Source organism: Myxocyprinus asiaticus, chromosome 28 (genome assembly GCF_019703515.2).
Source record: "Myxocyprinus asiaticus isolate MX2 ecotype Aquarium Trade chromosome 28, UBuf_Myxa_2, whole genome shotgun sequence".
In the NCBI taxonomy this organism is placed as follows: domain Eukaryota; kingdom Metazoa; phylum Chordata; class Actinopteri; order Cypriniformes; family Catostomidae; genus Myxocyprinus; species Myxocyprinus asiaticus.
Genome location: NC_059371.1, coordinates 45037830 through 45065660, shown reverse-complemented (window position 1 = coordinate 45065660; position 27831 = coordinate 45037830). Strand labels below are relative to the sequence as shown.

General features: G+C 38.2%; 1 protein-coding gene across 2 annotated transcripts; it reads right to left on the bottom strand.

Moving 5' to 3' along the window:
* Positions 1-22: 22 nt before the first annotated feature.
* Positions 23-27724, bottom strand: LOC127419334 (endophilin-A1-like). Of its 2 annotated transcripts, none has more exons than XM_051660686.1 (9): positions 27580-27724; positions 14428-14496; positions 13929-14001; positions 12696-12854; positions 12477-12610; positions 6611-6769; positions 6405-6508; positions 6129-6253; positions 23-3553 (listed from the first exon to the last, which is right to left on the bottom strand). In XM_051660686.1, exons 1-9 carry the CDS (start codon positions 27622-27624, stop codon positions 3357-3359), a joined length of 1065 nt encoding a protein of 354 aa, XP_051516646.1. In that variant the 5' UTR covers positions 27625-27724; the 3' UTR covers positions 23-3356. The 2 variants fall into 2 exon arrangements, with proteins under 2 accessions (XP_051516646.1, XP_051516647.1); XM_051660687.1 differs by having other exon boundaries at positions 12711-12854.
* Positions 27725-27831: the final 107 nt, after the last annotated feature.

The window sequence follows — 27831 nt, the reverse complement described above, 5'->3', positions numbered from 1 at the left end:
AAATAAAAACAGGCATCAGCCGCCGCAGTGACATTGTGTTTATTTTCATTATGTTCTCACATCAAGCAATACAAGTTTGTAGACTAGCACAGGAACCAAAATATCAAATAACGGAATGGTAAACATACACTATAATAAACCGTTTCATAAAGGTGAATCTCTGTAGTGTGAATAATATCAACAATACTTCCGTGCAAAACATGCAAAACATCTCACAAACACATTTACTCTTTAATACACACTTTCACTCTGTTTATCACACACACGTCAGCACATCACGTCGTGGCGGCGTGACAGCAAGTTTCCAGGACAATTTTTTTGTTCTCACTTTAAGTGAAAATACTGTGCAATGCCAAACAATCACAGACAATCAGAACATGGTTGAGTTCATTAAGCTATGTGGAGTAAAATTTTGGTCCAATTAGGTTTCAATGTGGGCGGGGCTACACAGCACAACACAATGTTAACCGAAACCCAACAAGTGACAAATTGTTTGCGGCTTTCGTCACGACTGCCAAAGGACAAAAAGTTTAACTCAACATAGAAGAGATAGCATTAATCATTTGTCGCTTTGTTATGTGGCGTCTGGTTAGGACAGGGTGTAAGATCAGAGGGCAGATGGCACAGGACATTTACTCAGTGAAATGCGCGAATCACATCTCTGTTATCCTCTAGTGAAGATGCATTTACGCATCTACCAGCCCTGAATAAAATTACCGGAAGTTACGAAAATATGAAACTCTCAGCTATGGTTTTTAACCATATGGGCGTTAAAATGCGCCCCCCTGTGGATGCTCATGGGTGACCGTGCACAAAACGTCATAAAAAGTAGTCACGGCAGTGCGCAGCGGTTGACCTACGGCACAGATTTCAAACGAAGGCCAAACACGCTCAAGGCATCAAAAGAATTAGCGATTAAAACATGGTCCATCAACCAAAACAAATGCCTGCCACAGTTCTGCATTTTACACGGACAGCATCACGCACAAGATTATTCGCAATGTTTACCAGCTGCACTCAACCAATTTGCTGAGCGATAAAAAACATCTTGCTCATATCAATTGTGCTTACAAACATCACGACACTAACAACTAACGATTAAAACTACAGTAGTAACTAGAATTACATTCTACAGTGGAAACTAAATAATAGCATATTATATTCAGGGTGTTGTAACACTGATCGCTCGCACACATATACACACATTTTTATATCTAGCGCACGTCATTTAACAATCTTGGCATCCGTGGACATACCACTTATTTAAAAAATAAGATTTTTTATACCGTCTCTATATGCTGCTTTAGGAAACATCTAGTATTTTGTTAAACTGAGATTAAACCTTCATGAGATTAAACTATAAATGAATCACCCCCTGCTGGACAGTCCAGCTAAAACTAGCTTATCTGGTTGTAAATTGCTTCTAGAAGGTCCAAACCTTGTTTAGGTGGTTGACGGCTGGGCCATCAGCTGATGGGGAACTGGTCAACAAGTTAGACAATCTTAGTCAAGTTGGTTGACCACTTTGGACCAGCAATAAACCAGTTCCAAACACCAACTTGAACACCTGGTAGTACCAGCACATGAAGTACCAGCTGGCCACTTTGGACCAGTAAAAAACTAGCTACCATGTTCCCCAAACCAGCTTGACCACCTTAAGCTGATTTGACCTTGTTGAACCTGGTTGTCGTTTGCTTGTAGCTGGTTATACAAGGTTTCTAGCTGACAAATAAATGTTGTAAGCATGTATAGATGGCTGATCCGCTGAAACACTATCTTAGTCAGCATGTTGGAATTGGTTGACCACCTTGGACCAGCAATAAACCAGCCAAACACCAACTTGAACACCTGGTGGTACCAGCACCTGAAGTACTAGCTGGTCAGGCTGAACCTAGTGGACCATCTTAGTCAAGCTGGTTGGAGTTGGTAGACCATTTTGGACCAGTAAAAAACTAGCTACCATGTTCCCAAAATCAGCTTGACCACCTTAAGCTGTCATGACCTGGTTGTGCCTGGTCGTCGTTTGATGGTAGCTGGTTATACAAGGTTTCTAGCTGACAAATAAATGGTCCAAGCATGTATACATGGCTGATCCGCTGAAACACTATCTTAGTCAGCAAGTTAGAATTGGTCGACCACCTTGGACCAGCAACAAACAAGTTCCAAATACCAGCTTAACCACCTTAAGATGTTATGACCTGGGCTGCATTTCCCAAAAGCATTGCAAGCTTAAGTTGATCGCAGAGACCATTGGTGCTAATGGTTTCTATGACTTACTCAGGCTTACGATGCTTTTGGGAAACACAGCCCAGGTTGTCGTTTGCTGGTATAAATGATTTCTAGCTGGTCATTAGCTGGTCCAAGCTATTCTAGATGGTTGATTAGCCGAACTACTCTCTGTTCAGACCAGATACTTTTAATATCATTATTGCATTTTCTTATTTCTCTTTAAACAATAAATAACAAGCACTTTAAACAAGCAAACAAGACTTTCTATTCAAGTTTTTCAAACCATTCACAATGCAACAAGTGGCCAAATCACGTCAAACCTGAAAATATTTGATGGTTAATATATTCCTTTGTGCTGCAGACAATTGGAGCAATGAGGACCCAATTTGACAAAATGAAATAGAGTGCAACATCTTTTCAGATTAAATGAAGAACAAGAGTGCTTAGACAATACAGAAAGCGCTGATGGAGCATTTCGACGGATGGGAATGTTTAAGATCTGTTTGGAGGGTGTGAAAAGAGATGTGTAAGTTTAAAATTCAAGCAAGAAAACTGCTAATTTCTTAAAACAAAACTGGACACACCTCTACAAGTCTCATCGGTCAATGGATGCCTAAGTTAGAGTGTTTTGCTGCAAAAATAGACATTTTCACAACTGTTGATTGCAGTGATGAAGCATCACTTTCGCAAATCATTGCAATATTGCATCGCACCATCCTCATTGAAATCAGTGGATTCACAGAGTTTATGCAGAGTGTAGACAGACTAAAAATTAACAAAGATGTTGAAAGGCTGTTGTAAATTTAACGAGTCACGAGAATCAGGCAGGATGCTGTGTCTGTGCATGAGAAGGAAGGCAGAGCCAGCAAAAAAATAAATTAAAAACAACTGAAATGCGATAAAACAATAAAACCAAGAGTCAAGGAGCGCACATACACACTTACACAAATACACTCACACACACGGAGCATTTGACTGTTTCTCCATGTGACTCTGTAATGTCTATAAACATCATCATTATCCTCCTCTGAGTCACTTATCGAAAGGAACTGGAAGTGAAGCTGTAGCACAGATGCACAATAAAGGCGGCTGTTGGGTTGCTAGGCAACCGTGGGGGTGGGCGGAACCTATTGAGGCAGAGGCACCAGGATGTCCACGTAGTTGACTGGGAAGAATCCTGATTGGCCGTGGATCATGCCTTCGTACCAGTTGTCATCGATCTTATTGGTCAGAGTTATGATGTCACCCTCCTTGAAGCCGAGCTCGCCCTCGTTCTCCGGCTCGAAGTCATACAGCGCACGACAGCACGGCTGATCTAACGGAGCTGAGAGAGAGAGAGACACGGTTATTATTGTTAACAAAAACAATCACGCAAACACAGTATGGTATATTCATGTTAAACAAAGTAAAACAAAAACAAAACATCGACTATCATGTGAACGGCAATGCGAATGAAAACGAAATAAAATAGCACAACACTTTAAGTACAACAAGTTTACATCTTTTCGAGACCTTCTTTGATTATTGATGCATTTTGGCCAATAACCACTCAAACCAAGTAAAACCATTAAAGACTGTTTGTTTATTGTTTTTATATTATTGCACAGTAGTCTTTTTTCTCATTATTTTAATTGCTAAAAGGGAAGAAAACTTGAACTAATACTTAAATTAAAACTAAAACAGATCAAATCTAAAAGTTGAAATTGAAAACCAAAATACAAAAGGAAATAACAATATTGTCACAATGATTACATTAAACGAACATTCTGGGTTCAATACAAGTGAAGCTCAATCGGCAGCATTTGTGGCATAATGCTGATTACCACAAAAATGAATTTTGACTCATTCCTCCTTTTCTTTAAAAAAAGCAAAAAATCAGGGTCCTGGGTAGCTCACTGACTATCACACCTGGAGTCACGAGTTCGAATCCAGGGCATGCTGATTGACTCCAACCAGGTCTCCTAAGCAACCAAATTGGCCCGGTTGCTAGGGAGGGTAGAGTCTCATGGGGTAACCTCCTCGTGGTCGTGATTAGTGGTTCTCGCTCTCAATGGGGCGTGTGGTAAGTTGTGTGTGGATCGTGGAGAGTAGCATGAGTCTCCACATGCTGTGAGTCTCCGCGGTGTCATGCACAACGAGTCACGTGATAAGATGCGCGGATTGACGGTCTCAGACGCGGAGGCAACTGAGACTTGTCCTGTTTTGAGGACACACCTGGATTGAGGTGAGTAACCGCGCCACCACGAGGACCTACTAAGTAGTGGGAATTGAGCATTCCAAATTGGGAGAAAAGGGGATAAAAAGAAGTGAGACACTTACAATGGAAGTTTATCACACTGAAATCATGTTAACACACATATTGCAAAGGCGTAACTGCCGTGGGGGACGTGAGGGACATGTCCCCTGCACTCTTTAAAAAGGTGATTTTTGTCCCCCGCACTTTTCCAAGCTAAACCCATACCGAGTCCAAATGGTGGATTTGTATACAGTATTATTTATGTTTTGTTACTTTGGGCTGATTGAGCGACCATCCAGCCAATCACAGGTGAGTTTCATGAGCCAAAACAAACTTTACGTAATAAGCCGTCAGTCAGACAGTCTAATCATGTTGGTTCAATCCCCACAGTCATCACCATTGTGTCCTTGAGCAAGACACTTAACTCCAGGTTGCTCCAGGGGGATTGTCCCTGTAATAAATGCACTGTAAGTCACTTTGGATAAAAGCATCTGCCAAATGCATAAATGTAAATGTAAATGTAATCAACATGGCTCCGTTCATTTCTACAAAGTTGCTTTCAACAATGCTCATTTATCCATGTTTTTTATCGGCATTGATGTTGATCTAAATGAATAATCTAGAGATGAGGAACACACAAATGAGAGTTATTTATCGGCATTTTGTTCTTGATTGGCAGTATTACGTGAAATGCACTGCAGAAATAAACAAAGGACAATTCTTCTTTTAAGCACACATTGTAAGTGGCGTTTATATCAGCGCATGAGCACATTGTATTTGTGAGGTAATAGTTTGATTGGTTGTTTTTGGCAATATAATCAGATTACTTGATCTGTGTTAAATATATAAAGCTATTTTTAATATCAGCTCCTGTTTTTTACCTCTATGTTGGTGTGCAGTCATCAAACTGTAGGAAAAAGATAGATCTGCTGTGTTAGAACACATGCATTTTACTGAAGTGAACAGATATGAAGACACACTTTATACATTAAAATGTACGGACATTACTGAAACTCATTATTATAAGACTATTATTGTTGTTGATAAAAGCAGCTCACAAACTGTAGGGAAATGATAGATTTGCTTTGTTCTTATAATGCATAAAACCTCCACTAAAGTCTCTTAGGAGGTCTGTAGACATACACATTTTAAAGGATTAAAATGTTCTTTTGATCGTTGATTCAGTGACTAACTCATTTCACATAAGACACTCATTTGTCGCCTTCTGGCATCACCAGAAATGGTCACTGAATCATTAAATGGATCTGAACGAATGTTGGTGAACATGGTCAAAACACTCGAGCCACTTGAATACATTTAAATCCCACAATGCACAATTGTCATTATTGTAATTGATTAAATAATTCATTCAGGACCAGCTTGTGCTCAGTCTTTTATTGTCATGTGTGAAACAGAAGCAAATGCTCCACAAGATGCCCTTTATTTTTGCAGCTAATTTTGCAATACTTAAATCTATAAAATACTACAAATATAAAGTAAATAATACGTATATATTAATATATGCTGTAATATATTAATACTGCACTGTAAGTGTTGGGTCTGTGCGAGCCACCTTGTGTTGAACTAGGAATATTCCTTTAATAAAAATAGTTATAAATAAAGTCTGTGTCCTCATTTACACAGGTCGATAAATGTGTGTTACCTGGTGAGCGTTCAGGTGTTTTTGCAGAGTTTATTCCTCCGTTGTGATTCTCACTCGGCAGGTGAAGCTCCATTCGGGGTTTAGGGACATACTCATTCCGCGGTTTATTTGACGCCTCCTTTATCCTGGAACACAAACATATTATAAATGAGATGAATTATTCAGCAATAAGCCTTTTTAAAAACTAAGATGCTTTAAAATATTTAGGAGTTTGATTTGTACTTTATATTGTACTCTATATGTTTATTGTATAATGTAGTTTGAGAGTCAGCTGACCTTTCCTCAATCTTGCTGGAGAGCTGCTGTAGAATCTCTGCGGCCTGTTGATGATACTCCACCTGAGCCTGAACCAGAGCGGACAACTGACTCACCTGCTCAATCTACACAACAATCACACACACACACACGATTTTATATGACACACACACCGACAGAATGATTGTGGGATACAGTATTCTGCAGAAATACAGTAGTAGTCGTACGTCATTCTCCAGCAGGTTGAACATGCTCTGCTCTGCGATCTCTTTCGACTCGTCAAATTTCTCCAGCGCTTGTTTAATCTCATCGTCCATCACTTTCCCCTGACGCTTCTTCTTATAGTCGAAATCCAGACGACGACCCTCCATCTTCTTCAGGTGATGCTACACACACAAAAACGCACACACACCCATATATTTATACACACACACACACACACACACACACATACTGTACACATATATTACAGGTCGACCTATACCGATAACTAAGGTGGTGGGAAACGCAGATAACCGATTAATCAGGTGGTAGTTTATTAAGATTATTGTTCAACCAAAATCCCAATAATAACCAGAAAAAATGAAGATTTAGAGCATAATGTGGGACTTTTAACAATAAACAAGCCAAAAACACACCAGGGACTCTTATTTTGAAATGTTGGAGATTTGGCTCTGTTGCAGTGCTCTATATGGAAGTTTTTAGCAATTTAAGCTTTTTATAGCCTATATATTCACCAGGTTTCATGTGTATATATGCAAACCCCATTTCCAGAAAAGTTGGGACATTTTGTAAAATGCAATAAAAACAAGAATCTGTGATTGGTTAATTCTCTTGAACCTTTATTCAACTGACAAAAGTACAAAGATTTCCAATGTTTTCACTGACCAACTTAATTATACATATATATATATATATATATTTCTCCCCTTTTCTCCCCAATCTGGCATGCACAATTCCCAATGCGCTCTAAGTCCTCGTGGTGTCGTAGTGACTGGCCTCAATCCGGGTGGCGGAGGACGAATCTCAGTTGCCTCCACGTCTGAGACAGTCAATCCGCGCATCTTATCACGTGGCTTGTTGAGTGCATTACCGCGGAGACCTAGCACGTGTGGAGGCTTCACGCTATTTTCCGCGGCATCCACACACAACTCGCCACGCGCCCCACCGAGAGCGAGAACCGCATTATAGTGACCATGAGGAGGTTACCCCATGTGACTCTACCCTCCCTAGCAACCAGGCCAATTTGGTTGCTTAGGAGACCTGGCTGGAGTCACTCAGCACGCCCTGGATTCAAACTCATGACTCCAGGTGTGGTAGTCAGCGTCAATACTCGCTGAGATACCCAGCAATACCCCCCCCCCCCTTAATTATATTTTATAAATATAAACAAATTTTAAATTTTATGCCTGCAACACTCTCAAAAAAAGTTGGGACAGAGGCATGTTTACCACTGTGTTACATCACCTTTTCTTTTAATTACACTGTTTAATCGTTTGGGAACTGAGGATACTAAATGTTGCAGTTTTGCAAGTGGAATTTTTGCCCATTTTTGCTTGATACAAGACTTAAGCTGCTCAACAGTCTTCATGATGCGCCATACATTTTCAATAGGAGGCAGATCTGGACTGCAGGCAGGCCAGTCAAGCACACACACGCTGTTGTAGCATGTGAAGAATGAGGCCTGGCATTGTCTTGCTGTAATAACCATGGACTTCCCGGGAAAAGACATCGTCTTTATGGCAGCATCATCTCTCTAAAATCCCAATAAACGCCTCCACGTCTATGGTACCTTCACACATATGCAAGTGGGCACTGATCCACCCCCATACCATGACAGATGTTGGCTTTTGCACCTTTCGCTGATAAAAGTCTGGATGTTCCCTTTCGTGTTTGGCACGGAGAACTCGACGTGGACATGAAACGTGGACTCATCTGACCACAGCACACACTGTCTTTCGGACCATCTGAGATGAGTTTGGGCCCAGAAAACTCAGTGGCGTTTCTGCATAGAATTGATGTATGGCTCTCTCCTTGCATAGTAGTTTCAAGTTGCATTTCTTGATGCACCGTCGGACTGTTAAGTGACAACGGTTTCCCAAAGTACTCCTGAGCCCATGTGGCTATATTTAACACAGTAGCGTGATGGTTTATCATGCAGTGCTGTCTGAGGTCTTGAAGGTCACGCAGATTCAAAAGTAGTTTCCAGCCTTGCCCAACATGGACTGAGATTTCTCCGGATTCCCTGAATCTTTTCACAATATTTTGTACAGTAGATGGTGAAAGACCTACATTCTTTGCAATCTTGCGTTGAGAAGTTTTATTTTTGAACTGTTTGACAATTCACTCACGAATTTTGGCAGAAAGTGGTGAGCCACGACCCATCTTTTCTTGCAAAGACTAAGCCTTTGGTGGATGCTCCTTTTATACCCAATCATGATACCCTCACCTGTTACCAATTCACCTGCTTATTGTGGAATGTTTTGAAAACAGTGTAACTTGAATATTCTATAAACTTTTCACTCTTACTCAAGTACATTTCTGATGAAAATGTTTTACTTTGACTACATTAAAAGGGGTAGCGTTCTTGTCGTTACATTACTGGTTTTAATTTAATAAGTGTTAATAAATTAGTAATTTATTGAGATTTTTAGAATGGGACTCTTACGATGTCACTCGAGTCACGTTCAACACTACAGCAGCAAGCACACAAAAACATTTCTTCACGCCACACAATGCCTTCATTTTACACCAAAACAAGGATATATTTCAAGATTAAAATTGCAGCTCCAACTTAAGAAAACACAGTGAGGTAAGTTTTAGAGATTGTGACAATATGGGCATGTCTGTGTCATGGTGATGTTCACTCATTTTCAGCATGAATCTGTAACTGTGGGCTCTTATGACCTCAGTTTCTAAGTTTACATTTTTATATCAGCCTACTGTATAACTCCTTATAAATCCGCATTAAGTGCAAATGTTTTGCCCTGCCTGTTGAGATTGTGAGCATTTCTGCATGTGCAAGGTTGGCGGCTTTGTATGAAGTTATATATGTGCCAAAATTCTGTGCACACAACATTTTATTTTGAGCATGCAAAATGATATTTTGAGCACATAAAAATGTTCTGTGCATGCAAGTTGATATTTTGAGTGCACAAAAAAGTTTTGCACGCACAAGATGATATTTTGTACGTGCTTGAATTACCAATTCTCCAAAGGGTATGCAAACTTTTGAGCACAACTGTATATGTACCATTTTTAAAGAAAACATGAGTGAGCAGGCAAAACACATTTCTTTTATTTCTTATGGGATTCATATTCAACTGTAGGTTATAACAGAATGGCACAATCATAAAACAAAACATGGCAACAAAGAAAAAAATTAAATGACCCCTGTTCAAAAGTCTGCATACCCTTAGTTCTTAATACTGTGTATTGCCCCTTTAGCATCAATGACAGCGTGCGTGCGGTCTTTTGTAATAGTTGTCTATGAGGCCCCAAATTCTTGCAGGTGGGATACTGCTGCTACCCATTCATCTTGGCAAAATGCCTCCAGGTCATGCAAAGTCTTTGGTCGTCTTGCATGAACCGCATGTTTGAGATCTCCCCAGAGTGGCTCGATGATATTAAGGTCAGGAGACTGTGATGGCCACTCCAGAACCTTCACCTTTTTCTGCTGTAACCACTGGAGGGTCAACTTGGCCTTGTGCTTAGGGTCATTGTCATGCTGGAAAGTCCAAGAGTGTCCCATGCGCAGCTTTCGTGCAGAAGAATGCAAATTGTCTCCCAGTATTTTCTGATAACATGCTGCATTCATCTTGCCATCAATTTTCACAAGATTCCCCGTGCCTTTAGAGCTCACACACCCCCAAAACATCAGTGAGCCACCACCATGCTTCACAGTGGGGATGGTATTCTTTTCACTATAGGCCTTGTTGACCCCTCTCCAAACATAGCGCTTATGGTTCTGACCATAAAGCTCTATTTTGGTCTCGTCACTCCAAATTACAGTGTGCCAGAAGCTGTGAGGCGTGTCAAGGTGTTGTCGGGCATATTGTAACCGGGCTTTTTTGTGGCATTGGCACAGTAAAGGCTTCTTTCTGGCAACTCGACCATGCAGCTCATTTTTGTTCAAGTATCGTTGTATTGTGCTCCTTGAAACAACCACACCGTCTTTTTCCAGAGGAGCCTGTATTTCTCCTGAGGTTACCTGTGGGTTTTTCTTTGTATCCCGAACAATTCTTCTGGCAGTTGTGGTTGAAATCTTTCTTGGTCTACCTGACCTTGGCTTGGTATCAAGAGATCCCAGAATTTTCCACTTCTTAATAAGTGATTGAACAGTACTGACTGGCATTTTCAAGGCTTTGGATATCTTTTTATATCCTTTTCCATCTTTATAAAGTTCCATTACCTTGTTACGCAGGTCTTTTGACAGTTCTTTTCTGCTCCCCATGGCTCAGTATCTAGCCTGCTCAGTGCATCCACGTGAGAGCTAACAAACTCATTGACTATTTATACACAGACACTAATTGCAATTTAAAAAGCCACAGGTGTGGGAAATTAACCTTTAATTGCCATTTAAACCTGTGTGTGTCACCTTGTGTGTCTGTAACAAGGCCAAACATTCAAGGGTATGTAAACTTTTGATCAGGGCCATTTGGGTGATTTCTGTTATCATTATGATTTAAAAAGGAGCCAAACAACTATGTGATAATAAATGGCTTCATATGATCACTATCCTTAAATAAAAGACAGTTTTTTAGCATGATCAGTCATATTTTCAAAATCAATGCCAAAATGTCAAAAATTTTGCCATGGAATGCAAACTTTTGAGCACAACTGTATATGTAGATGTACAGTATATATATAGAGAGATTTCACCAGATGAGGTTTAATGAAGAATAAGGTTTATTATTTTTCACAAGATACAATGTTTGTGCTAACAGGGCACATTTCCATTCAGTTGCATTTTTCTTTGCATGCTCTTCAATTTAGAGCACTTACCGATAACTGAATAGTTTCAAAAATCAACTATTGGCAACCACTAATCGGTAAAACCGATATATATCAATCTATGTCTATTTACTGTATTATATACGGTATATATTGTATTATTGTATTGTGTTTATTGGATTTATATCATGATATCCTTCTCTCTCGTCTCTGTGAAATTGGCATCACTGGTTCAGCTCTCACTTGGCTTACCTCACTGATAGAAAATATTTCATTACTATACAGAAGTATAAATCTACCACTGCTCCTCTCACACAAGGTGTTCCACAGGGTTCAGTCCTTGGACCATTCCTGTTTATTATCTATGTACTCCCACTTGGTCACATCATCTGTAAACATGGCCTAAACCTTCACTGCTACACTGATGACATTCAAATTTACCTCACCGCAAGCTCTGACTCACCTTCTCCTCCTGCTTCACTCATTGCATGTATTAGCGACATTAAACAATGGATGTTCATGAATTTCATCAAACTAAATACAAATAAAACTGAAATACTGATAATTGGCAAGTAAAAAGGTTGGAGCTCTGCACTGATGGGGTTCATGTCAAGCCCTCCCACACTGTCCGTAATCTTGGCTTCCCATTTGACTCAACTCTTTCTTTTGATTCTCACATTTCCATTGTCGTTAAAGCTGATTGACAGGTGTCCATGTGTGTCGGGCAAATGTAATCGCAAAAAGGGATTACAGTCGCATTTGAATTTTGGCAGGATTAATTTGAGGAAGCAGTATCACAAATGGAGACCATTACTGTTTCAGTGTGACAAGATCGTCACTCGCAAATGAATCTTGTGTTTCCATTTGAACTTTGTCAGACAACGTGTGTTTACGGTTTGCAATTGCATTGAAATGACTGTATGCAACCATGTATGAGTCCACAAATGGAAAACTCAATTTAAATACAATTCTATGTTTGTGCGTGACTAGAGGACAAAACTATTCTCATTTACATTTCATTTAAGTCTCAACTTTAGGAGAATCAATATATACATAAATGGTCAATTGTTGACAAACAGAAAGAGTAAACAACTTGATCTTGTGTGTGTGTGTGTGTGTGTGTGTATGTGTGTGTGTTACCTGTATCTCTTTGAGATCTTTGTCGTGCAGGTTTTGTAGTGGATCTATGAAGTTCTGTTTGACGTTTATATCTAAAGCATCTTTCACCTCACCGAGCTCACGCATCGATTCACCAGCGTCTAACAGAGCCAAACCTGAGACACACAGAAACAGGGAATTCACGTATATTCTTTGAGACATCAATAGACAGCCTTAATAAGTGTGTGTTTTTGAACATACTGAATATACAGTTACCGAAGCTGGACTCTTCTCCGAGCTCGCGGCCGAACTTCAGCATGGCTTCTGCCAGCACCGTTTCAGCCTGCTGGTAACCTGGACCCTTGTCCTGACCTCTGATCTTTGACATGGTGTTGATCATGCTCAACCGCGCTCTGGACGCTGAAACACACACACACATTCACACACATATACAGTATAAATGAAATGAAGGCCATTCTTTTCTATTCAGTGTTCTTGTGAAAGTGATCTGTGTGTATGTGTGTCTCATTGTATCATTCACTTATAAAGTTGCTTTAGGTTTAGGAGGCTGCCAATGTAGGCAGTTGGGGAGAGTGGGGTAAGATGAGCCGATTTTTCTGAGGGTTGTTTTCTATACAAGAACAAATTAGACAGAGCTCAAATCAATAGTTACCTTTATTTCAAGGTGTCTGTAATCACAAGATGTTATAAAAATGAGTGTTTGACAGAAAGCCACAAACAAATGGCCTTTTTAAAAACTGTGATCCATTGGCTCAGTTTGCCCCAGGTTAGGGGTAAGTTGCTCCAGGTCAGTGGGTAAGATGAGCTACATGGGGGTAAGTTGACCGATTGAATTTTGCCCAGTGAAGCACTGAGTAAAATTCCACAAATTATTTTTTATCTATAATTTCTTAAATATAATTTATTTAATTAATTATGTATTATCTCCCACTTCCTCCTTCTTTCCTTTAACACTTAACATAAATACTTTTTTCTCTTTGCCAGGAGAAAAAAATAAAAAAATCCAAACATTATAAACAGAACAGTTATTATAACACATGTATTTAGGTAAAAACCAGTGGCTCAACTTTCACCAGACTATTCGGTTAATTTTGCCCCATAGTGACCATTTTGGGGGAAAAAAGCATCTTGCTTAGTACTTCAGGGCTAATATTGTGCTAATTAAATCACGTGTATTTATTCACTGGATATACACCAACATATATAATATGTAATTTGTTACCTGAATACATTTGCTGTGACACAGCAGCCATTAAACTTCAAATGTAAGTCATTCTTTGGCCAGCAAAAAGCACTTTTTTTGTGTAAAAACATACTTGCGTCTTTTCCCATGTGCTTCTCCTCTTCACAGCCAGATATAAATGATGGACACTTCCTGCTTACAAGGTCACATGACAAAAATATGTACAGTTGCCCCTTCTCCCCTTAATATCACGGCAGCTCACGAAAGGGTTTAAAACGAGTCACACTCACCAGGGTTTGGCTGCAGGTATTCTGTGGTTTTGGTCATGATGTCGAGCACCGCTCTACTCGTGGCGTCCACTTTCTGCACAAACGTGCACACAGATGTTTACGCACAAAGCAAGATTTGTGTTTGTCTATATTAATTAGCCTAAATTAAGAACAGTGAACCCTATCACAGTCTGTGATGGTGCATTTACACCTTAATTTAACAGCGTAAATCTAGCGAACTCTATTTATTATTTTGTGTAAATGTATAGCGTTAAACATTGTATATTACCCTGGCATCCATTACAAAAATACTGGGGTTTCAAATCCAGCTGCTGAGGGAGTGACAGTAAATTTGTCATCTATTTTCTATTCTGACTTTCATAATATATCTCTCTCTCTATTCTGTTGAAAGTCGTGAAAACGTAATTGTAAAGAATGAAATGTTAAAAGGGTCCATTGATGTCAGTCCTTTGGAAATCCACTCAAGGATACACAAGGTTTTGTCTGTGTGTTAATGTACCTTTTCCATTTCTTTGAAGTCATCGTCCAGTTTGGTGCCTTCCGCCCCTCCGACCTTCTCACTGACTTTCTGCAGGACAGAAAACACACACATTATTCATAACTCCATTCATAACATGGAGCAGTGGTTAAGGCTCTGGGTTACTGCTCAGAAGATTGGGGGTTCAAGCCCCAGCATTGCCAAGATGCCACTGTTGGGCCCTTGACCCTATCTGCTCCAGGATCACTGTATCATGGCTGACCCTGCACTCTGACCCCAGCTTAGCTGGGATATGTGGAAAAAAAAAAGAATTTCACTGTATATGTGTAAATGTATAATGTGTGATAAATAAATAAAATTATACTCAATCAGACAGAGAACAGTACAGTATTGTGTGTTGTGAAGATGGACAGACACACTTTTATCCACATCAGCTTACAAATGAGGCATATACAACATAAACACTGCTGCAATACAAGTTGGCCAATGTAGATACGACAAAGAAACGACTTAGTTTTATTTGAACCCTCCTGTTCTGGTCGGTCATTTTTGACCAAAATACATTTTTCAGATGTAATTTAAATGGTTTGGTTTATCTGAGCAATACAAGACTTAGTGACTTTTCCTCCAGTTGCCATCTGAAAACATAAATAAATTGGACTTGATTTGACCAGTTCAAGTGGCCATAAAAAAAGCGACACCTTTGCTGTTCACGGTCAGAACTGACTGACCATAGGAAATAAATGGGAAAGACTAAGTATTTTGTCAAATACAATATATAAATCAGCCATAATGCAGAAAAAACACACAAAGAAATGAAGGGGTGAGACTTTACAACATGCAGAGTGCAGAACTGTTTGAAATAAATGATTGGTAACAAAATGATTATTTTATGTCTTCTCTATGTAACACCATGGTCAGGTTTGACTGTAATCATTATGTGACATTATTGCAAAAACTGACACTTCAAAACAGTTAAACAAAAACAAATGCTGAAATAGGACAAATAATAGTTTGATAATGTCTGAATATATATCTAAATGTATAACTTATGGTAAAATTTAGACTATAACACAGTAGGTGGCTGCATAGAACACTAACGCCATCTACTGGCTGTTATTGTCATAACGTGATTTTGAAGTCGTGTTAATTTTCTTTTTTCCACCAGTTGGCAGCAATCTGCCCTGAATACATGACACATTCTCATATTTTTTTTCATGTTTCAAGAAGTGAAGGTTTTTACACTTTTAAGCTTATTTGCATATGCAAATTATTGGTGAAATCGATACATTTATATTTAAATATGTGCATAATTGTATTTCTTTTACTTCAGGCTGGTTTATGTTGGTTACCTGGTGACCAGCTGTGCAGCTCTTTACAACAGGGACTTTTGTGAGAATAATGTAGTGTAATGTGACCATATGCTATCATCAAACACACACAGTGGCATTTGGCACAATTCACAACTGAAGAATTAGCTTTGTTTGAATTCATGAGTGTGAATTTGAATTGGCCACACCCACAGTATGATGAACTGGAATTTTTATTGCGACATAAAGCTGTACAATTAAAACAAAAAACATAAATGTTGATTTCTTTCCTTGATATTGTAATTGTGATTCATTTGGATAAATAAAAATGACATTAAAATAGTTATTTTGGGTCAACTTATTGCATGCCATATTTTTTATGTAGTCTAAAATCTAAAACAAGCCGAGAACAGTTTTTGAATTATAGTCGTGTTATCAGTAAATGAAAGCAGTACCTAAATGGTCAACTGCACTTTGGCTATCTTAGAAGCATGAAAAACAAAACTGTAAATTATACACAGTAACCCTTTACGGACATGTTGCAGAAAGAATCGCCATTGGCTAGTACATTTTTGTTTTTACTTGCCAGACTTTTGACAACATGTAAGCGTAATGCAACTGAAAACTAAAAAAAAGATATTGAGAAAACAGAGAAGAGGGCATCATATATATATATAATATACAATATATTATATATATATAAATTATACATATTTATACAGTTGAAGTCAGAAGTTTACATACACCTTAGACTAAATACATTTAAACTCAGTTTTTCACAATTCCTGACATTTAATCGTAGAAAACATTCCTTGTCTTAGGTCAGTTAGGATCACTACTTTATTTTAAGAATGTGAAATGTCAGAATAATAGTAGAGAGAATGATTTATTTCAGCTTTTATTTATTTCATCACATTCCCAGTGGGTCAGAAGTTTACATACACTTTGTTAGTATTTGGTAGCATTGCTCACCCTTTTTCCTCCAAACGTAACGATGGTCATTATGGCCAAACAGGTCAATTTTGTTTCATTAGATGAGAGGGCATTTCTCCAGAAAGTAAGATCTTTGTCCCCATGTGCACTTGCAAACTGTAGTCTGGCTTTTTTATGGCAGTTTTGGAGCAGTGGCTTCTTCCTTGCTGAGCAGCCTTTCAGGTTATGTCGATATAGGACTCGTTTTGCTGTGGATATAGATACTTGTCTACCTATTTCCTCGAAAATCTTCACAAGGTCCTTTGCTGTTGTTCTGGGATTGATTTGCACTTTTCGCACCAAACTATGTTCATCTCTAGGAGACAGAATGTGTTTCCTTCCTGAGCGGTATGATGGCTGTGTGGTCCCATGGTGTTTATAGTTGCGTACTATTGTTTGTACAGATGAACATGGTACCTTCAGGCATTTGGAAATTGCTCCAAAGGACTTGTGGAGGTCCAAAAAATTTTTCCTGAGGTCTTGGCTGATTTCTTTTGATTTTCCCATGATGCCAAGCAAAGAGGTACTGAGACTGAAGGTAGTCCTTAAAATACATCCACAGGTACACCTCCAATTCAGTACACCTCCTATCAGAAGCTAACTGGCTAATTATCTAAAGGTTTGACATCATTTTCAGGAATTTTCCAAGCTGCTTAAAGGCACAGTTAACTTAGTGTATGTAAACTTCTGACCCACATTTTAGCTTGTATATAAATTTACAAATTTCACATTCCATCAATTTATATGATGTCATGAAATTGCATTTTTAATAATGACACAAGCTGTTGTCACTGTTAGAAATTTCATAACATTTTTTGTAAGCTAATGAAAATAGAATTTATAATTATATTATAAAAATAATAATTTAAGCGCTACAATATCAAAACTACTTTCCGAAAAATAAATAAATACATTTTCACTAAATCCTTGCATAGATGCAGCACAAGCCTATTTGTTAAATACTTTAATATTTACAGTGTTTTCTGAAGTTAAAATATTTCATAATGTATGATTGTGCCTTTTAAATATTTATGTATTTAGAACATTTATTACACTTACTTCATAACTACATTTTGTAACATGTTTGTTTATATGCACTTGTGTGATTTACATTGAGTTTACACTGATATGTATAACAAGCGCTAAATTGGAACTGTCTCTTTAAGAGAACCGGCAGCTCCACGAAGCAAATGCTTATGGTTGAATAAGCGCAACGCACATTAACGAGAGAGAAGTTGCACGGTGGTTTTTCTCTCATCCGTGCAATGTATGATTAGAAATAATGTTTTTTTTTTTATCTTTTTGCTCACCAACTGTCTGTAAATAACAGAATGGAGATTTAAAGAGACATGAAATGAAAATGGGGTTGTCTTTGGATACAAAATACACAGAATAAAGAAAAAGGAAACTTTTACTTGTATATTGTGTGTGACTTGCTTGTACAAATATTTATTGTACATGTTCTTGAGTTTTTCAACACTTTTACCGTCTAAATGACGTCTAACAGGCGCATTACTGGCCTGCAGTCATGCTTTAAAATGGAGAATGTTGTGAAAACAGTCCGGGGAAAAGTTGAACCAAAATCAGAGCTGACGTGGTTAAATGCAATGTCAGTGCCATTTCATGGCTGAACTAAAGCGATGGAGACAGTGCGATCAGCCAAATAAGTTAAAATTCCTTCAGCGCGCTCACGAGACACGCTGTAAAAGACTAGACTGATTCCAGCTTCATAATCGACGGCTTCCTGTTCAGTACAAGGATTGTGGCGCTCAAGTTCTTCTTCGTCACTACACAACTCAAGCTCTGGCAGAAAGCAGCAACAGACTTGTCCGTGATTGGTTACACTGCTCATCTGCTGCAAAAATACACATTAGCAACATGAGATTGACCAACTGTACATGGACTGCTATTATTAACATGTTTCACGATTAATTAATTGTGGCGGCTGTTACTGTATAATCTTGATTACTGTAAATATTTGATTAATTGTGCAGCCCTATTGCAATGACAGGACGAGGAATTGACTGAATTACCATTCAAAGAAATTCAACACAGTCGCAAACCTCAACGAGTTTTGCAACAAAACTAAAATAATTGCATTAATTTTGACTAATTATGCCGATTTATTCCCTGATATGTAGTAGTTAATTTCTATGAATTACTAGTTCATTTATCAAATTGCATAAGTTTGCAAGCTCAAATCAAATTCAGGAATTAAAATGAAATTTAAATGCCGTTCACTGTTCAGTCCTGAATGGCACATAACCGTTGTACATGCATTGTTTTCCTTTAAGTGTTCCATGATTGAGGTAAATGTTAGGATTGTGAGAGTGATGCTATCTCTGTGTGTGTGTATGTTACTTTACTGTGCAAGAGAGAGGCGGTTTCCATAGCAACAGCCATTCGATAGAAAATAGAGATGTACAACCCCCCATCACTCTCTCTCTCTCGGGCTGATTACAGTCGTATACTGTTACATCATCTCAAAGTCAAAGCTCACTCAATATGTCATGTTTGTGTTTGTTTTAAGCTGTATAGTACTGCGGTATGATGCCATAACACCAGCCTGTGGGATGTGAGTCACATTTCAGGCTCACTTGAAAAACATCACGTGCCTTCACACACACACACACACACATACACACACACACATCAGGATCAGTGGACAAACATGTTGGACAGTGTAGCCCAATCCCCCAATTGCGGTTTTGGTTTTGCCTCCTTACCCACTTGTCTTACATATTTCCGGTGTTTGGCCACTAGTGTGCAAGTAGACGTGAAGACTGTGAATGTGTGTATGACTTTTGATTGCACGTTGGGACACTCGTAGACTTGATGTTGTTGCTGGTTGCAACAGCTGTTTTTGTCTTATCATTCAGCTGAAGACTGATTGTTTTTGGTAGCGGCGACTGTTATAGCCTACTTAAAATAATAACTGAACATTTTACCCATCTTTTCATTTATTAATACACTACTGGTTGTTGGAAGTGTATTGTGCTGTAGAAAATATGCAAGTACATGTTTTATAATGTTTTTATTATGTAAAAATAATTGTAAAAGTTAATTATTTTTACTCATTTTGATTTTCAATAATTTGCACATTAAAAAATGCTTAACTGTATGAAATATAAACAATTTCTTTCTACTTTGTTTACTTAACAAATTAATAAAAAAAAAAAACGTTATTCTATAAATAAATAGATGACTTCTCTGTTTGCTCACGTCTTATCTCGTGTAGGTTGTCTTATATCTTGTGTCTGTCGCTGCTGGCAGGTTGTTGGGCTCATTCATATTTATCACATTGTCTGCATTCACTCGAACTGATTTGCTGAATCAAACGTGGACTGTGAGTGCTAACCAATACGGTTGACGCTTGAGTTAGTTCCGCCCACTGCTGAAGCAACAAGCTGGGTCTTAAAGGCTTTGGATTAGGCAAACGGCTGCACTTTTTTCTCTTGCACTACGGGGGGTGGGGGGGGTGGGGGGGATCTAGTTATTTCTAAAAGTGAGTCCCCCTCAGTTATAATGGTTCCTACGGCCCTGCTAGAGATGGATTTTTCAATAAAACAATAGCTTGAATGGAGTGATTCATGCTCAATCAATCAACCAACCAATCAACCAATCAATCAAACCAACCAATCAATCAACCAACAAACCAACCAACCAACCAACCAATCAACCAACCAATCAATCAACCAACCAACCAATCAACAAACCAACCAACCAACCAACCAACCAACAAACCAACCAACAAACCAACCAACCAACCAATCAAACCAACCAACCAACCAATCAACAAACCAACCAACCAACCAATCAACAAACCAACCAATCAACCAACAAACCAACCAAATCAACCAACCAACCAAATCACCCAACCAACCAATCAACAAACCAACCAACCAACCAACCAACCAAATCAACCAACCAACCAATCAACCAACCAACCAAATCAACCAACCAACCAACCAACCAAATCAACCAACCAACCAACCAACCAACCAACCAATCAACCAACCAACCAAATCAACCAACCAACCAAATCAACCAACAACCAATCAACCAACCAACCAATCAACCAACCAACCAATCAACCAACCAACCAAATCAACCAACCAACCAAATCAACCAACCAACCAAATCACCCAACCAACCAACCAACCAACCAACCAATCAACCAATCAACCAACCAACCAACCAATCAACAAACCAACCAACCAACCAACCAATCAACCAACCAACCAAATCAACCAACAAACCAACCAAATCAACCAATCAGTCGTGGTTGAAAGCTGCTGTATCTGACCGATATCTGACCTCAGAAAGACGATGTGACAAATAAATTCAGAATAATTCATGTTGCCATGGAAACATCTTGTTTTCATTAAGTGTATTTATTTAAACTCAGTATGTCCAGTGCCACACAAGAGTTTGTTCAGACAACACAGAAGTAATTAACATATAACAACATTAGGGATAGGACGATATGGTTATCTAAAGATTTGGTTCAACGTACGATATGAGGTTCACGTTTCGATATAATCTCGATTCGATATAACAACACTTAAATGACAAAGTATGACAGATATTTTTATTTTTTCAAGAATAATTCAAATCAGTTTTTTCCCTATATGAATTTAGCAGTGGCGTTTCTAATTCAGCGGTGTGCCACTGATAAAATTTCACAGTTAATTAATATTCTTGACGTAACGCTTGAAAATTGGGTGACATAGCCATACATGCTGGATCGCGACATATTGGAATAAATGTGCAATAATTTCTTGAATAAGAGTAAATGAAATTGTATAAAGGAAACTCGTTCTCTTCAGTCCACTCTTCCATGCTGTTGCACTGGCCGAGACTGTCATTCACTCCGCAACATCATTTGAGGCACGCTCAAGTCAGGAATATAGTTAAGATAAGCAGAAATATACAAGTATTGACCATCAAAGTAGCTCTGTACTGTTGTGAGTCATGCAGTTCATTTTTCATAGTTCAACCCTAAATAGAATAACATTAGGATGACCAATAATGGTCAGCTTGACAATAATTTATTGATCATATCTGTTCCGTTGAAACTATTTCTCACAAATGTATGAACCTTTTACCATGGTAGCCATAGTTTTTGCTAAAATATCATAGTTAGTGCAATTATTGTTTCTATGCCTACTGTAAAATCTGAAATTCATATGGGGAAACCTAGGGATGGTGGTGGCGTAGTGGGCTAAAGCACATAACTGGTAATCAGAAGGTTGTTGGTTCAATCCCCACAACCACCACCATTGTGTCCTTGAGCAAGGCACTTAACTCCAGGTTACTCCAGGGGGATTGTCCCTGTAATAAGTGCACTGTAAGTTGCTTTGGATAAAAGTGTCTGCCAAATATGTAAACGATACTGATGTTTTTACTCAGATCGGCTATCGGTCCAATGAGCCGGATCCAAATCCGTTACCAGATGGTAGTTATGGTTGTTAGAGTCAAGTTCAAAGAATGACATAAAAGTACCTTTAAAGCACCATTACAGTACTCCATATAACTCGTGCACTTTGTTCAAATAATCTTGAAGATAGCTCTGTGAATCGCAAAAGACTGTGTTTAATAAATAAATATACAGTCTGCATTCGCAGCGTGCTTCCCTGAACGAGGAGCAGTCCATCAAAACAAAATCCCTAGAAATTAAAATGGAAATGTATCACTATTGTATAATGCATTTAATTATTATTATTTTAGACATTTACAATTGAACAAATTATGAAAAAAAATTTGAAAGTTGAATGGTTTCCAAAAAAATATGATGTGATTGAAAATTGGACTGATATCCTATTACAACTAAAGTGAACAAAAAAAGAGATTTGAAACCATTTACAACTCCTGATGGAATATGAAACAAATTGTGTAAAGAGAACTGGTTTTTTTTTACTGAAGACTTTCACTGGAATTACTGTAAATTTTGCTGCTGCATCCAACAGACTGGTTAACAAAAACAAAGTTTTTCTTAATAGGATGCACTTGTTATATGATTGGTTTTTGTTTTTCTACTTATATGTGAGGTTTTTGTTTCTTTACACATAAAAGATTACTTCCAGTTAGTTCCACACATTGAGTTATAAATATTCTTAACTAATTAAGAAACAATAACAACATTGGTACCTAATCGGGATCGGTATCGGCCAATATTGAGAGTTCAGGTATCGGAGTAGGTAAAAAAAAAAAAATACATTATCGGTGCATCCCTAGTATCACCTGTGTTAAAAGCTATAATCTTTCTATCTTTTCCTGACTAATAAGTAGCCCCTCGAATCTGATTGGACGAGAGACGTTCGTGCTGTTCTAAACTAAAGTGTAAGAGCAGTGCAGATGTGTTAAGAGCTATCTGTCTCTTTACATTTAATATTGTGACATTACATATTTTAGCCAGCAGGTGGAGGCAAAAGACCATTTTTGTGTGTAATATGAGCCAGTTAGATAACGTGAGTGAGTCAGCATCAGTTAGTGTTTTCATTCATCAGCACTACGTGATTGTTCGGGTTACTACTACTGTACTAAAACTAGGAAATAGCTTTAAACGGCTTTAAACTAAGAACTTCAGCATTAAGGCTCATCACAGCTGAGAGACACAACAGACTGATTAATTACACAAACTCAAGGCGCTTACCTCTTACCGGAGTTTCAACATTGGAGAGGACATACTGTTAAAAATTGCGGTTTCAATAGTGAATGACTCTTGCACACCTGCTACCGTGAAACAGGGAGGAATACCCCCGCTTGAACGGCTGTTTTTCCACTGAGAAAATAGGATGAATTTCACCAAAATGACATTATCATCAGAAAGCTGTCTAACACACTACAGCATCTCTGCTTGGCAGTGGCAACAGGTGATGGCACATGCTCCACATCTCTCTTTCACTCTCTCTCTCTCTCTCTCTCTCTCTCTCTCTCGCTCTTTCTCACAGCACAGGCCATGATACTAGTTCCAAAGTGGTGTTTTTGAATTACTAACGGAAGCTTGGATGCATCATTTGATTTGAACCAGCAACGGCAGATTCTGATCCGTCGCGTAAGAAAGTAGTTCCATGCACAAATGCGTTTTTATGACCATACTCAGTTTTTCCAATTTTTTTTAAATTGACTTGTTCATTGAACTGTTGTATATAAGCAATATCACACTCACAATCGTGCTATATGGCTCTAAATCACTTACTCATGCCTGCGGCCGAATCACAGCAGTGCTGATGTAGGGCCATATAGCCTGATATTGCTTAAAAAAAATAAAAATAAAAAATATAATGTGGTATTTTTGGCATAACTATGATTGCAATAGTACATGTTTTTTAGGGGTTAAAAAAATATAATCCTTTAAGTTCAAACTGGATGCAACTGATTTTATCAGTTTCAACAGATTTTTTGTTCTTTATTTCTACATTTTGAGAGTGTGCATGTTTGTGTGCTTGTTAAAAAATTTCAGTTAACATATTTTTTTAATTTTTATTTTTTTTTATCCCCTTTTCTTCCCAATTTGGAATGCCCAATTCCCACTACTTAGTAGGTCCTCCTGGTGGTGCGGTTACTCACCTCAATCCGGGTGGTGGAGGATGAATCTCAGTTGCCTCCACTTCTGAGACCGTCAATCCGTGCATCTTATCACGTGACTCGTTGTGCATGACACCGCGGAGACTCACAGCATGTGGAGGCTCATGCTACTCTCCACGATCCACACACAACTTACCACACGCCCCATTGAGAGCGAGAACCACTAATCACGACCACGAGGAGGTTACCCCATGTGACTCTACCCTCCCTAGCAACCGGGCCAATTTGGTTGCTTAGGAGACCTGGCTCGATATATTGTTCAATCCCTAAACAACATAAATGTAGAACCTACAAGTCCACATATCTGCACACCTTCGAGTGCATCCTGAAATCATTCATGTAAGATTTGAGTGAATGTGAAGTAACATTAGTCAGTTCTGATCAAATGTTTGAGGATTCATAGGAGTGTTGGACAGGCGCTGAAGTTCTCTGTGATTGTAACTGATCTCATTGAGACACACACACGTGTATAATCAGCACCATGGACAGCGTCCTGTTTCACACAGATCACATAACTGTGAACTCTTGTGTTAGATATGAAGACATAAAACACCAAAAACTGTCAATTCTACAGGCCACATGAAACTTGCTATTAAACATCTGTAAGCCCAAGACATTCACTGACAGTCTGATCCTCAAAACTAGCAAGAGCTCTCTCATAAGCACTGATCTGATTGGCTGCTGTATATCATGTCCAGGAATCAGTGGTCACAGGTTTCTATCAGTCCAGCAGTAAACAAAGTTCCTAAGGAAGATCTAGACACTGGATTTGACAAACATTTGGGATGCTCATCACATCAAATCTGTGAAAAATATTCAGAGTTTTGATTGAGACGCTTAGTAGAAAGTAAACCAACAGAATAACTGTAGATTACACTTTGTTCTCAGGATTATGCATGACTGATTTCAGATTTTCTGACCCTTAAACATCATGTAAAAACAGCCTGTGGTTGGTTTGATTGCCTCTTCCTGTCTAATTGATTGGTTGTTGATAGTCGAAGGTCAGGCTACACCAGACTGATGTACAACTGATGCGTTCATCTCTCTCTCTCACTCATCACGTACAGATATGCCTGTTATATAACTACACTGTCTACAGTACAACCAGACAGACAGACAGAAACAAACACTCCAATAAAACAAAGGTCTGTCTGTCTGTCTATTCTGAACTTTTTTTTTTTATTAGAGAATTCATGAGTGTGAGAGTGTTTTTAAAACAGTATAAATTAAAGATATGTGGTGCAATGCAGAAGGTTTAGACTGAATATGAATTATTAATCTGTCTCTCTTATCTCGTATACAGTCAGTCACATCTCAAACACTGCTGTTCATTCAGTCTCATATTCTTCCTCTTTAGTTTGTTTTTTGACTTTTTTGTTTAATTCTAGTATTAAAAAGAACATTCATTTATTAATAGTAGAAATGCATTAATTATTAATCAACAATAAAACCCAATACCTATAGTAATTAATTGTATAAAAATATAATCAATACTATTGTATTAATATGAAACTGGCTCTTCCTAAACTTCCATTTGGAACTCCTTTTTTAAACATTTTTTAAAAATATATATTTTTAATTGATAGAAGGATTCATTGAACTGAGCTTATACCTGGCCAGTGGGGAGCACTCCCTGCATAAATAATAATAATAATAATAATAATAATAATAGTGTAATAAATTAAAAACCACTAGGTTGATCTGAACACAATAGGTGTCATTTTAAAGCTTAGAATCTGGACTTTACAATGCATATAGCTGATCCTACCAATTCTTAAATAATGCTTTTTAATTTGCTGACGGAAGCAATGAGCAAATTAGTTTCACTCAGAGGCCAAACTGCAGTGAATATTAATGTATGAAATTCCCACAGACACACATAAATATGATCAACATGAGTGGCTTTTTATCACATTTTTCCTTATTACTTCCTGAAACATACATATAACATAGACAATGACATATTGTAACTTACAGCAGACTATCCTGATTCAAACGAGCCCAAACGCAACATAATATGACGAGAAGATCTTGAAATATTCCTCAAAGAGTGGACATGGAAAGACGAAGCACAAGAGCGTGATCAACACACATTGTGTGTGTTGTGTGTTGTGTGTGTGCACATGTCCGAGGACGTTGTGTGTGCAAACACATATCCACATGTGCTCATCTAAAGGACTGGGATGCTCCTGAACACTTCATATTTCTGTATTTTGTAATCTAATCCATTTATTTCCAATGACCGGTCATTTTCGACCGGGAACACAATAAGTGTAACAAAGTGAAATAAAACTAATAAAATGTAAATAAAAATGGTCCATTATTTTGTGTGCGTGTGTGTATGTGTTTTCAGATACCATATGTGAACACTGTCAAGGAATTGAATCGTAAAAAAAAAAATATTCTCTGGGTCACAATGACCAGAACACAACATAAGGACACAAATAATAAATATTAAATATTTTATAAAATAAATTATGCGAATCATAAAAATAATATATGAAATAATTTATTTTCATTAAATTAGTATTAAAATATAATGAAAGGGTCAGTGGTTGTGACACTACTGCTGTTCTTTCTGAATAGTGATTCAGATGTGTGTTTGTGTGAGTGTGAGTGTGTGTGTGTGTGTGTGTGTGTGTGTGCAGGAAGGACAGAATTGATGCACACTGTTTTGTCAGGAGGCGTTCAGTAGGCTGGTGTCCCACGAGAGGAGCTATTTTAACTGAGCCCTGATTATTGAAATCTAATATATATATATATATAATGCATACATTAAGGCAAGAGTGACAGTAACTATATAATGAAGGCAGATTTTAATCAAAATGCTGAACAGTGTTCTCAGATATCCTGGTTAGTGAAGATTGCACATGTTTTATGTTATAAATTCATAAATTAGAATATCTGTTTGCTTTAACATGGTTTTCTGTTACCATAACTGTTTTACATTTTGCCCAAAATACATTAAATAGCAAATAATGCATTTTAAGTTACTCTTAAATCAGTGTCTTTCCCCATATAGTGTCATCTTTTTTTTTTTCCTGGTCCATAATGGTGCAAATGTGCAAGAGCTTTTTGTAGTCAAGACTATGTTCTTACACAAAAATTGTGACAACTAGCCCCGGTTCCCCCTCGGAACATCAGTCTCTCTCTCAAACCTTCATAAACGCCACATGAACAGTTTGACTTCAAATTCTGGAATAAACTCGGTTTCGCATTGGAATATTGATGTCTGGTAGATGTGGATCAAACGCATCGTATACTCGTCATCACCGTGTATTAAAGATGATTCGGCTCTTACCTGCGTCGCTTTATGAAACTGCTTTTTCAACCCCGCCACAGACATTTCCCTTCTTTATTTCCGTGCTCCCTTTATTCCTCTTTAATCGGTGGCTTTATGTGGATTCTGGGGTAAATAATATCCGTTCAGCGTCTGATCGCGTGAACGCGCGCGTGACGTCACACGACCCGCCCTGAGCGCGCACGGATGATGAACCCCAAAAGATTCAAATCAAGCTGTCAAATGACTCCATTGAACCATCACAAACAACTC